The 11,414-nt window shown below is 48.7% G+C and overlaps 6 protein-coding genes and 1 pseudogene across 7 annotated transcripts; 1 reads left to right on the top strand and 6 right to left on the bottom strand.

Annotated features, from left to right (window-relative positions):
* Positions 1-220: 220 nt before the first annotated feature.
* On the bottom strand, positions 221-1,690 carry TEOVI_000811000 (uncharacterized protein; the record flags this gene model as incomplete). The annotated part of the gene is made up of 1 exon (XM_067220447.1): positions 221-1,690. One exon carries the CDS (start codon positions 1,688-1,690, stop codon positions 221-223), a length of 1,470 nt encoding a protein of 489 aa, XP_067076548.1.
* Positions 1,691-2,466: 776 nt separating this feature from the next.
* TEOVI_000811100 (katanin, putative) lies at positions 2,467-4,083 on the bottom strand (the record flags this gene model as incomplete). The annotated part of the gene is made up of 1 exon (XM_067220448.1): positions 2,467-4,083. The coding sequence occupies one exon, from the start codon at positions 4,081-4,083 to the stop codon at positions 2,467-2,469; it is 1,617 nt and encodes a 538-aa protein (XP_067076549.1).
* Positions 4,084-4,697: 614 nt separating this feature from the next.
* TEOVI_000811200 (Small nuclear RNA gene activation protein (SNAP) 50) lies at positions 4,698-6,044 on the bottom strand (the record flags this gene model as incomplete). The annotated part of the gene is made up of 1 exon (XM_067220449.1): positions 4,698-6,044. One exon carries the CDS (start codon positions 6,042-6,044, stop codon positions 4,698-4,700), a length of 1,347 nt encoding a protein of 448 aa, XP_067076550.1.
* A 467-nt stretch (positions 6,045-6,511) lies between these two features.
* Positions 6,512-6,966, top strand: TEOVI_000811300:pseudogene (annotated as a pseudogene). Its single transcript is given in 2 exon segments — positions 6,512-6,601; positions 6,604-6,966. Coding segments are annotated over 2 exon segments (453 nt in total).
* Positions 6,967-7,183: 217 nt separating this feature from the next.
* Positions 7,184-7,990, bottom strand: TEOVI_000811400 (kinetoplastid-specific dual specificity phosphatase, putative; the record flags this gene model as incomplete). Its single annotated transcript, XM_067220450.1, has 1 exon — positions 7,184-7,990. One exon carries the CDS (start codon positions 7,988-7,990, stop codon positions 7,184-7,186), a length of 807 nt encoding a protein of 268 aa, XP_067076551.1.
* A 573-nt stretch (positions 7,991-8,563) lies between these two features.
* TEOVI_000811500 (uncharacterized protein) lies at positions 8,564-8,899 on the bottom strand (the record flags this gene model as incomplete). The annotated part of the gene is made up of 1 exon (XM_067220451.1): positions 8,564-8,899. The coding sequence occupies one exon, from the start codon at positions 8,897-8,899 to the stop codon at positions 8,564-8,566; it is 336 nt and encodes a 111-aa protein (XP_067076552.1).
* Positions 8,900-9,625: 726 nt separating this feature from the next.
* Positions 9,626-11,098, bottom strand: TEOVI_000811600 (chaperone protein DNAj, putative; the record flags this gene model as incomplete). The annotated part of the gene is made up of 1 exon (XM_067220452.1): positions 9,626-11,098. The coding sequence occupies one exon, from the start codon at positions 11,096-11,098 to the stop codon at positions 9,626-9,628; it is 1,473 nt and encodes a 490-aa protein (XP_067076553.1).
* Positions 11,099-11,414: the final 316 nt, after the last annotated feature.

Below are 11,414 nucleotides of genomic sequence, written 5' to 3' on the forward strand. Positions count from 1 at the left end.
GTTCACCGCACTTCGGGCCCTTAACTCAGATCCTTCCCCTCCCTTGTGCCCCATTTACCCGAGAAAAGCGAGTCAGTTACCAACTAGGAAAATTTGCAAGGAAATAGGAACCATGTCTTTGATTCCCATGCAGCAATGTTACTGGTAGCAGCAGCAAGAAAAAAAAAAAAATGACTGCGTAACGACACAGACCAAAGAAACGGAACAAAACTAAGTGAATTTACACACAACCAAAGTCACTTTTGTTTTTCCCTCGTTTACCCGAACGAAGCGTCTGATGCTCCGTAGTCTCCTGCTGATTTTGAATAAACTGCGACATTTCACCGAGTTGCTTGTGCTGTTTTGTAAACAAGCGAAGTATTTTTTCATCGCGTCTGAGTTGAGTGGAGCCGCGGACCCAAGAAAGCCACAAGTGGAAGATATTAGACCTCATGTTTTTCCGCGTGTCTTGCTGAAGCAGCTGTGCAAGCGCCTTCCAAACAGACCTGGAACCAGTCCTCTCCGGGAGCACAGCGCTGGCGGAAGAAAATTGTGGCACCGATCTCCTATCCTCATCCTTAATACTCTGTCGTAGCACGTTAGAGTAACTGCGGATGTCTTGACTCATTTGCTTTACTTGGTCCCCAACCTTGTTTACAGTGTTGGTGAGAACTCGCTGCTCGCCATCGAGTTCCGCCAGTTTGGACGCATGGCAGTCGAGTTCAGCATCATGCCGGTGCCAGTCTGTTCGCAGGACATTTATCGTCTCTTCAATCACAGCAATTTCCCTACGAATGATTCCCAGCTCTTCCTCACCAGAAGTTTGCGCCGCTGCGGGATCATCCCACTTGCATTGTGTCCCTTCGCGGTGTTGGGAGAGAGTGACTGCGTCTGCGGCGTACCGCTCCGTAGGCGTATCGCCAACGCTCGCCATCTCTCGTAGATTCCGGCCATTATGGAGTACGGTGGCCTTTAGGTTCTGCAGTTCCTCGGAAAGCACTGACTCACGTTCTGATAGATACCTTATCTTCTCGACTGCACACTCCATGAGCGCGAACCACTGCCCTCGTTCCATTTCATGTGTCTCTCTTTCCAAGCTCAAACCCTCGGAGAGTTGGGTTAACGCTTTCAGGACCTCCCGTGCTAAATTAGTTGCGCCCTCACCTCCTGCTGAACGCCCTCGGCACCCTCCCGTCAAAGTTTCTAAGGTGTCCTCGACATTCAAAATCCGATCCTGTAATTGCCTTGCATACCGCTTTACTTCACGGCGACTTGTTGACTCTCTTAGAACAGACTCCGCCAGTAGTGCTTCCAGTCTGGCGGCCTGTTCCTCTTGTCGGCGCCAGAGCAACCCAATGTAGGAAGAATCACTATCCAGCACTGGCTGTGACGGTAACCCGGCACCGGCGTTACGAATTTCTTCCCTCACCTTCCCAATGATGTAGCGCTCAAACTCCATGAGGTGATTCTGGAGGGAAGTGACGTCCATTGCGGCGTCCGTGGTTAAGCTATCTCCCTGCCGCGTCAGTTCTTCTGAGCGAACAAACTCCGCGACGTCTTTCTGTATCCTTTCGCAGAAACTGCTGGACTGCCGTGCCTCGATACGAACTTCATCCAACGATTCCCGGAGCGACCTAAGTTCTTTGTACATATCCAAATTTACGAGATCCCAAACATTATCCAGCTGGGTGGAACCGGAGACTTCCTCCATTACTGTTCCTCCTCCTTTCTCCTTTTCTGGACATTGAATGCAGAAGCTCGAGTTATATAAGTGTTTGTGTATTTTGTGCTCATTTCGGATGTAAGACACGTAACGACAACGTGTTTTTTTTTGATCGTTCCCGATAATCAGTTGCGCCGACAGTGCGCAAAGGGATTAGAAGAGAAGACGACAATCCGTTACGCCGCACGCACAGGGTGAAAATTGCGGTAAAAGGTGTGGGAGAGTAGAAGAGAAGAGGTGACATATTGCGAAGAGTGGATGTATTAAACGGTTTGTATGGGAAAAGATAGAAAGTAAATGCAGTTTGTGTTTTCTGTCGCAGTAGGAGTGTTCCTATTAGATAAAAAGATTTCGACGGCGGAAGGTGAGTATTTACAAACACCAGCTCACGTTCCCTTCACTAATTCTCTCCTTCCCTTCCTCCTCTCTTTCTCCTCCTTCTCCCCGGAAAGAGGAAAACGAGTGGAAAAAGAGAGGAGGAAGGAGGGGAGGGGGGGGGGGAGGAAAGAAGTGACGAAAAAAAAACAAAGGATACAAATATATACGTATATGGGGATTATGCACAAAATAGGAAGAACACTCACCGCCACTACGGGCAGACCGTCAGAGGGAAACGCAACCAAAAAAAAAAGTGGAGGGAGATGTATCCCTTCCCCCCACTCCCATGTGGACACACACGGCTACAGCATTCTTTCTCCACAAACTCACTGTACAAGAAAAAGAAAAAAGAACGAGGACAAAATCAATAAAATCATCTATATGTCTCACGAAGAAAGTGGTATTTCATTTAATACTTCACGCACCTCTTCACCGACGGGGCCCTTCCTCTTCCCCAGTTTTTGTACTACCGAGGCAACGGCGTCAAATTTGGCACTGAGTTCGTAATACTGCTCCATTGTCAGGCTCGTTGAATTTTTTTCTCCATTGCGAAATGATGGGGCTTGACGACGTGCCTCATCTAACTTGGGGCGGAATTTACTGCTCATACTTTTGAGTACTTTGAGGGCCGCCAGCAACTGATTCTCTCGTTCACCGGCCAGTGCATACATTACAACATCAAGCAAATCAGAAAGATTACTTAAAGTAATGCGCTCTTTCATCCGCAAATGTTGCATGGCACCGAGGAAGTCCGCAGTAACTCCGTAGTCTGAATTCGTGGTGTATAACTCCTTAAGATACACCAGTGCCTGCTGATTGTCTTGTACCCAAAGCGCACGAAGGACCCGCAGATGTGTAAGTCGCTGCCGCAGCACAGACACTGTCGTAACGCTTGAAGTCAATAAATCATCCATTTGTAGTTCGCCCGACTCACCGGTGTGGGATGCCGCGGCCACTTGTGAAGGCGAGCGGTGCAGCCGTTGATGTGCGGCGCGAAGAACAGGTACAGACATTTTAGCATTCTCTTCCCCCCTATTAAAGGAAGGAGGATCCCTCTGTTGCGATTTTACCGTCTTCTCTATTGGGGGGATGGTGAGTCCGCCGTCAGCGAGAGGTACACGGCCCATGACCGCTGTTTGCCCACTAAACTCCACAAACAGTGCCTCATCCGTATTCGAAGAATAGTTCAGGTCACCGATTATGTTCCACTGCGATTCAATTATTGGGGCGAAGCTATCACTCATCATGTCGAAGTCATACACTCGAAGAATGTGAGACGCCGCGACAAGCATCCTCTTTCCTGACAGATACACCGCATCAACAGGCGTGTCAAGGCACTTGCTTTGGAATATTTTAGTGAAACCTTCTAACTCCCAGAAAGAGACTGAACCATCACTGCTTCCCACGGCTAAATAGTATCTCTTTGGGTGAAAACAAATTGATGTAACGGGTCCAGAATGCGCACGGAACTCGTGCATCTCCTTTCCTGACTGCAGATCGTACAGGCGAACCACACCGTCAGCACAACCACTAACGCACCAGCGACCACTTGGGGAGAACTCAGTGGCACAGAGAGGCGCTTTTGCCTCCATATGCGACCGAACACAACTCTTTTTTCGTGTGTCCCAAACGCGAAGAACGGAATCTCGCGAGCAGGTGGCGATGACATCCGTGTGTGGGTGAAAATCCACTCCCGTTACCGTCGACTTGTGACCGTCACCGAACGTGCGCACAACCCCTTCAGTAGTCATATCCCACAAGTGCAAGCTGCCCTCATCGGTCCCACCTACCAGGCGCCTTTGCTGAGGATCGAAGGCAATAGATGTTGAAGGTGAGCAACCTGCACTCAAAAGTACCGTTCGGGAATAGTCCTCAAAAGGATACACATGCACCCCACCGTCCCTGCAACCCAGTCCCACCAGCCGGTTCGCGCTGTCAGGGCTAAAACGCGAGTGGTAAACTTGACATGGAAGTTGGAGTGTCATCGAATCGATAACTGGCATATTTTCGGTCTGTTCCTACTTTGGTTAGTAATGACAGAGAAACGAGACAAACACAATAGGGAAGAAGGAGCGGGGGTAGAGGGAAGGGGGGAGAAAAAAGAAAAAAAAAAAGAAGCGACGGGCGCCACATTTAGGGGATTCAACAGTACAGGACGAGGCTGGAAATGGTGCAACTCCCCCACAGTGCGGGGAACACCGAGTCCACAAGGCGAGTGTACCTGTTTGCATGTGCCAACCGTCTACATAAAGAAGTGTATGCCCTGCGATCGCACAACCTCTGAAGAGGGAACACGCGGGGAATGAGCGCTAGCGAGGTCAACCGCGGCATTTTATTGTTGATGGTTGAAGCAAATAAAGCTACCACAGATGCCAATTTCGCCAGTGATCCACGAAATATAAAGAGGGTAAATAACAATAATTACACTGTGTGCGTCTTCCTGAGCGTATAAATGTGTGGCACCCACCCCAAGTTATTCCCCACACTTCGTGGCCCCACCCGTCTGCGCAATGAGGAGCGGGGGTTGAAGCAATGCAAACGATTTGGATTGCTGGTTATATGATGTAGACTCAAAAAACAGCAGTGCCATCGTCGCCTCTCCCCCCTCCTGAAGAAGTTAAGCAGTGTAGTACTTTCCTTGAGGGAGCCTAATTGCAAAAAACTTACCTTCCTCGACTTCTCCCTCATCTGTTGCGTGTAGTAATTCGAAACATGGAACGCAATAGGGACAGGGGCTCTCAGGTGAAATTTCATCATTGTAACACACAACTGTTGCTGGATGACTCCTACACAGGCGACATCGCACTACACGGGTCGGAGTCTTCATCACACGCTGTGGGTACGCTGCCCTCGTGTGGTCATCTCGATCAAAACCACGTAAGCTAGTGACTGAACTAAGGTAAAAGTAATGGTTGCACCATCCGAGGTGTCGCATGACGCCATACTCACCCAACCGCAAGTTAAGATCTCCAAAGGTAGTCTGTGAAACGTATTTGACGGGGCAGTTTCCAAACGCGATGTTTTTCTGCCTTGTTTCACCCTCCGTACTCGCGCCTTCTCCACAGGGATCGAAGTGCCGGATGGGTGCCGTCAAATCTTCATAGTCCTCCCCACCTTCTCCTGCGTGGCGATTGTCAACGTAGAAGGTACCTCCAATAAAGAAAAATGCATTCTTTGAAATGTTCACTGGGATACAATTACGGCAGACAAAAGTGTCAAGCAGGGTGCCTAAGCTCTGGCACGACAGTACAGCCCATGTTTCCTGAGGCTCTGTAGTGGACCCAGGTGTGAAGAAAGTAAACTCCCAACGGTGCGAGTGTTCAGTCAAACAAAAATCTTCCGAGGTGTCGATAACGTTATGACGTAAGCTCGCTGCGATGCCCTTGTTTGGGTAGCGCGGCTCCGCTTGGCGGAAAAGCTCGCTATTTCCCTCATCCATTACCTTTAGACGAAGCTTTCGTCCGTCGTACTCTTCGTCAAGTTGCTCTCGTAGCCTCTTCACCGGTTCTAAGTCCACGAGAAACTGCAAAAGAGCAGGTCGCCGCTCACACTCACTGTACTCTTCCCTAACACGGGCCAGTTGGCGCTCGCCTTCTTCTTTTACTTGGGTTACAATCCTCTCCATTTTGGACAACACTCTGCGGGTGGGGAGCTCCGGTAGGTTTGGCCCTTCCTCTTCCAGGAGCCTATCTAACCTTGCCTCCAGTTTACGCATCGCATCCTCTGCCTCACCAATTGTAAAGAAGCAACCATAAGGGTTCCCCCGCTCGCTCAGGGTCTGTGGCAGATGGACAATAGTGCCTGCAGGCAGTTTGTCACTAATTTTGTAGACATCAAGTTGTGGGTTCCACCGGCGTATGTCTGTGAGAGTAACAGCTGTGTGCGCAGCGACATCGGCAAGTGTCGTTTCCTTCTTATTACCCACTTGAAGGGAAAAAGGGTCCACCAATTGTTTAGGAGGCATTTTTTTTTTTTGGCACCTCCCCACTCCACCTCCCCGCTATCCCTTCTAACACCTTTACGCTCCGCCACTCACTCGCGTAGGTCCTATTGCTACTGTTGGTATTCCGCGGAGGTGGTAAAATCAAGAGAAAGAGGAAGCAAAGACGGGTTTTAGGTACGGAGAGAAATTGTGTATAAACAGGGTGATGCATGTACTAAACTCATCTGTCGCCTCGTGTTCAGGAACACATATTCGGCCCTATAGCCCCAATTGAACCCACGGCCCATGACTTTCATCAGGTCTGCGCCGTCACACACACAAAAAAAAACGAAATAAATCAGGTGGGTGCTCTAATGCGAGTACGTCACGGAAAACACATATAGTACAAAAGAGGAGAATGGGCCAGAAGAAGGATTGGAGGAGAGGTAAAAAGAGCAGAGTTTGCGGTAAGACCATCAATCTTTTTCTTTTATGCGTTCCCTTCCCTTATGTGGATCACCGTCTTCATTCCCCATGGCCACCGGCTATGTTCGCCGCCGTCGCCGCCCCCACCCTCTCCACAACTCAGCGGTCACTTTTTTTTTTTCGTCGCACCTGTGCAACCAGGGACAAGTGCAGCCGACTATCGGTTCTAACGGTGTTAACAAACACCCCCAAAACAAATAAACAAACAAGCGAAAGGCAGCGGGACATTTGGCTGACTTTAATTTATCTTTTCCCTCAAGTTGCTCTCGTCCTTCCGTCTCGTTTCTCTCTGTTTCCCAACGTACCGCTTCCCCTCCTTCCCAACTCCCACTTCATTTCTTCTTCACTTCTAAATGCTATCAGGCACCTTCCGCAGGTTCTTCTTCATTTCCAGTGTGATAGCGAGAGTTCAAACCGATCATTGCTAAAGGAAGCGTTTCCGTCACAAATCCCCCCCCCCACACTTACAGAGGGTTAACGACAGAACCCTCGTGGTTCAGCTGCGTGCCTCTTTTTTTTTCTCTTTATCGTTGAAAACTGCTGCGTGACGAAACAAATCCGAAGGAAATTTTCTTTCGGGGAGATAGCGACGTATATTTGCTGCTGAAACAATCTGAAAAATCACCGAGTAAATCAAACCGAGAATGTACAGGTGTTTCTTTTTTTTTTCTTCTTTCCTCCCTTCGGACCAAACCTCAAGCGTGTAAATTGTTAAGATAAAAGTCTACGAGCTGATGCCGAAAAGACACATTTTTGAGGATGTTTACTCTCCCCCTCGACCGAAACAACTGGACACAGCTGATTGGTCCCATGTGATAATACTGCATTAAATAGGCAATGCAAAGTGTGACGCTGCGGTTGACGCCTGCGACACAATGAACGTATACTCGGTGACCGTTTCGCAGCGCGTCGGTAACAATCTCTGCAAATCGATCATAACAATGAAAAATAATCAAATAATCGCTACAGTCCTCTGCGTAGAAATCATGTACTACAAATCCCGTGGGTAAAACGACACGCGTGTCAAGTTCTCTCGCACAGCAGTTGACGATGACATCAATGCCCTCCCGTTTCAAGATCTCTAATATTTCCTCATCTGGGAAGCCACCAACATAAAGACCATCCATAAGGGGCGTCACATCAGGCGTTATGTGCCTGAAAGGGTCCATTTTCATTATTGAGAGCTCGGTGTCAAGGGCGGCGCGGAGCTGCAATTCCTCCTTCATAACTTGTGGAGTGCTGAGTGCAGCCTGCAACTGAGTCGAACCCACTCGTGACGCTTTAGGGGTCAAAAGCTGAGTTGGACGGGCCTCCGCCGCCATTGCATTCCACTCTGGCTGCACCCAACAATCCAGAGGCGTGTGGCCATGACATGATGGTCGAGGCGTTGGAGGTGAGCAGCTCACCTCCGTTGGGTAGTCAAACAGCCTGTGGTAACAAATAAATGGCGTGCCACCGGGGGAGGTGCTGTCGCGTGAAGGCGAGGCGGAGGGAGTGGCCATGTTTCGCCACAGGCCCTGTGTACGGGAACAGCTCCTCTGTTAATTATATTTATGTATCTTCTTTGCTGTATGATAATATTAGTAATCTATTTAAAGTTACTTGCTCTGTTCCTTCCCTGCGACAGTTTGTGGTTGATTGGGTGACCCGTCCAACAGAGGCACAAAACCTTCCGCCAACTTTGCACACCGGCTAGTAAGGGCAAACCAGAAGGAGGAAATACTGTTGAGTCCCCCCTCCTCTACTACTTAAAAAGTAAGTTGAATGGTTCACATAAAATCGTGAGGCAAAGATGAGGGCTCGCAGTTCCAAGGGGAAAACAGTGAGGCGTGACAAACAAGCGGGTAAAAACACATCAACATGGGCCGGTGAAGGAGGCTTGCGTAACGGCGCATAGGTTTCTTGGGAGGTGTAGTGATATTTTGCTTGTCGGATGATTTCGTGCCAACAACGCGCCATAGTAACACGAGACCTTATTGCTTTTAAACGAACGAGGGTGCTTTGGATGGAAATGTAGGAAGCTGAGGGTGCTTGTCGAGAACGGTAGATCGATGAACCTACAAAACCACTTCCTATTACAGTTCGTGCATCATGTATATCCGTGCCTTTTTCCGGTGCTTTGGACTCAGTTTCCGTATGGCTTTATCGTTTTTGATCTTCTGAACCACCATGTTTTTCTTCTCGTTTTCTGCTTTCCGGTCCAAGTTCGCCTTACGGGACTCGCGTGCCCGCTTCTCTTCGTCGTTTATCTCGTCACGAAGCTTAGTTGACAGCTCACGCACCCGCTGAAGACGCTCCTTCTTTCTTTGTTGTATCTTGAAGGCACGTTCCGCTTCTTTCGGGTTCCTAGCTCTGGAACGCTGCGGCTTCCTCGGAGTCTTCCCAAGTTTGCGCTGCTCTAACTTCGACATGCTTTCCCCCCTTTTTTTCGAGACGCTGATGCGATTCGCTTTGGTACGAATGAAGGAACGCGCAACACTGATGAGGCGTGTGCCACCGCCATGGGAGATACAAACAGGAAGAAGAGGGAGCGTACAACGACAACAGCAACAAACACATGTATACACATACTTCAATAAATAAATGAAACAGGCTTGACGCCATGAGTGTTACGAGGCGTAAGGTACTTCCAGAAGTGTCAGCAAGCCAAGGCGCCATCAAGCGGTCTCGCTGACAACAAGAACAGTAAATTAGACGGCCCTGTGGAAGGCCGTACGGTTTTTTTTTGATTCTTCACAATGTCTTAACCGTAATACACGCGGTGCATTACGACCTTACCTGTTCGGCAGTTGTAAGGTGTTATACCCTGGAGGAGGGGGGAAGGGCCAAAAAAAAAAGATTTAATAAAAATCTATTCACCTCTGACAAGCACCTCCAAGAGAAATGGTGCTCCCTTATTCCCAATTTACTCTTCCTACCGCATTGCTTCCCCTCGTCAAAGGGGTTCCTGCTCCCTTTTTGGCCGTCCATTCCCCAGTCTGTATTATCGCGTTCTTTCCACCCGGACGCTTCCCATTGAACAGCAGGCGATTCTGGGGAAACCTTTTCGCACGTAAGTGTCGTGCGACAACCAAGTGAGAGAGCAGTAGACGACGCAGGAACAATCTTATCAATTCCCCCAACATCACTACACTTCCCTAGAGCCGGCGCAGGCTGGCTTTCAGAAGTCGCTTTTCATTCTTGGACCCAACCTGCATTTGCAGGTAATTCTTATACATTTTCTTATATACCGCTTCGATCTCGGGTCCCATGGCATCCACGATATCGTTGGCCCGCTGTGGTACTGTTGTGAGTTTCTGAATGTGGTTCTTCACCTGCTTATTGTCTCCCTCAAAAACCAAGTGCAGCAGGTCGCGCACCTCCTCATGGAGGTTCATAAGTTTGCGTGCGCTGGGAACGCCACTTCCGACCTTCTCCAGTAATTCCTCTAGTGCCTTGTCGATCTCTTCGATATGAAGAAAGAGGAAGTACGAAATGACTTTGTACTCCGTGGGAGACGCTAGCTGTAACGTGCCTTCACCTTGGTGGTGCCCCAAATGGGCTGCGTCGTACTCGTCCAGCAGCCGGACACCGTTTTTTACCAAATATTCATGGAGAACTTCGATGTCGCTGTCGTCGAAGAAGTTTCTTAGGAAGGTAATGTTCTTATCAATCTCCACACAACGTGTAATGAAGTCTGGGTATGATGGAAGGTTCAGCGAGGCGTTTTCGTCTGTGTTTGGTGGCAGCATACCCAGAGAAACCAGTAACCTGACAAGGTAACGACGTGAATCACGCCGTTCAACATACTTTTGATCCTCCGGAATTCCCAAGTGCTTCAGAAAACTTTCTAAACGCTCCCTTCCTCGTTGAATGTGCCGCAGTTGTTGTGAAATACCTCCTTGATCCCTGAAATTGTACCATATGGCTACGGGAACGGCGACAAGAATGCCAAGGAGACCAAATAGGACAAGCCCATCGTGTTCTCGGGAAGTGAGAAAACGCGGCAGAGCAACCCCGACAGTGAACTCGTGAGTGTTTTTTGCCTCTTCCTCCTCGAATGCTTCCCTGTCCACGAGAGCCTTGTATGCTCGACGGACTTGCACATAAATCAAACGCGCCTCCTCAGTTTTATTGTGATCGGGGTGATACCGCCTCGAGAGCATTCGATAAGCCTTTTTAATTTCTCCTGTTGAGGCGGTCGTCGACACTCCAAGAATGGCATGGGCATCGAAGGTCAATGTGACGTACATTGCGGAAGAAAATAGAACAACCCAAAGCCAGAGGATAAAAATCTTCGGCCGGATGATGAAGCGGAGGAAGCGAGGGAGTAAAGAAGTGAAGAAAAAATGCTTCTCCTTGATGCAGATACGGGCACCCACAGGTAGCATCGAGGGTTCTGTTAGTATCTTCGCTGCGACAAGAGGCACGTATATGATAGATTTCCACATATCTTCCAGTGGGTTGTTCATCATCCTTTGCCTTTTACTCGGTGTTGTATAATATTCAATGATACTCCGCACGTGTCTGATCACCCAAGGGATGTACACGATGGTTACGATAACCGACACAATGGCGAAGCAGAATGAAATGAAGCTTTCATCACTTCCACCAATTCCACTTTCCACCATTGTTTCTCGTTACGTTGTCGTGGCAATATAATTCTTTTTCTTATCCTTAGGTAACTTATTTCCTCCTGCTTATATCTTTTGGTTAATCCTACCCTTTGGAAATCTTTTATCCCTCGTATTTACTGAATCTTCGTGTAGTCTTTAAGGGTTCAGCCACCTTTCCTTTAAAAATCGCAAACCAAAATATATTATGACCGCAAATCCCACTAATATATAAGGCAAATGGGGGCAGAAATGCACAGCTGCAGTGTCAAACGGTTCTCCGTCGCGCGATTGCGAACTTCCGCACCCGCACACACACACACACACACACACA

This window comes from Trypanosoma equiperdum (genome assembly GCF_001457755.1).
Source record: "Trypanosoma equiperdum strain OVI genome assembly, contig: ctg_1152, whole genome shotgun sequence".
Classification (NCBI taxonomy): domain Eukaryota; phylum Euglenozoa; class Kinetoplastea; order Trypanosomatida; family Trypanosomatidae; genus Trypanosoma; species Trypanosoma equiperdum.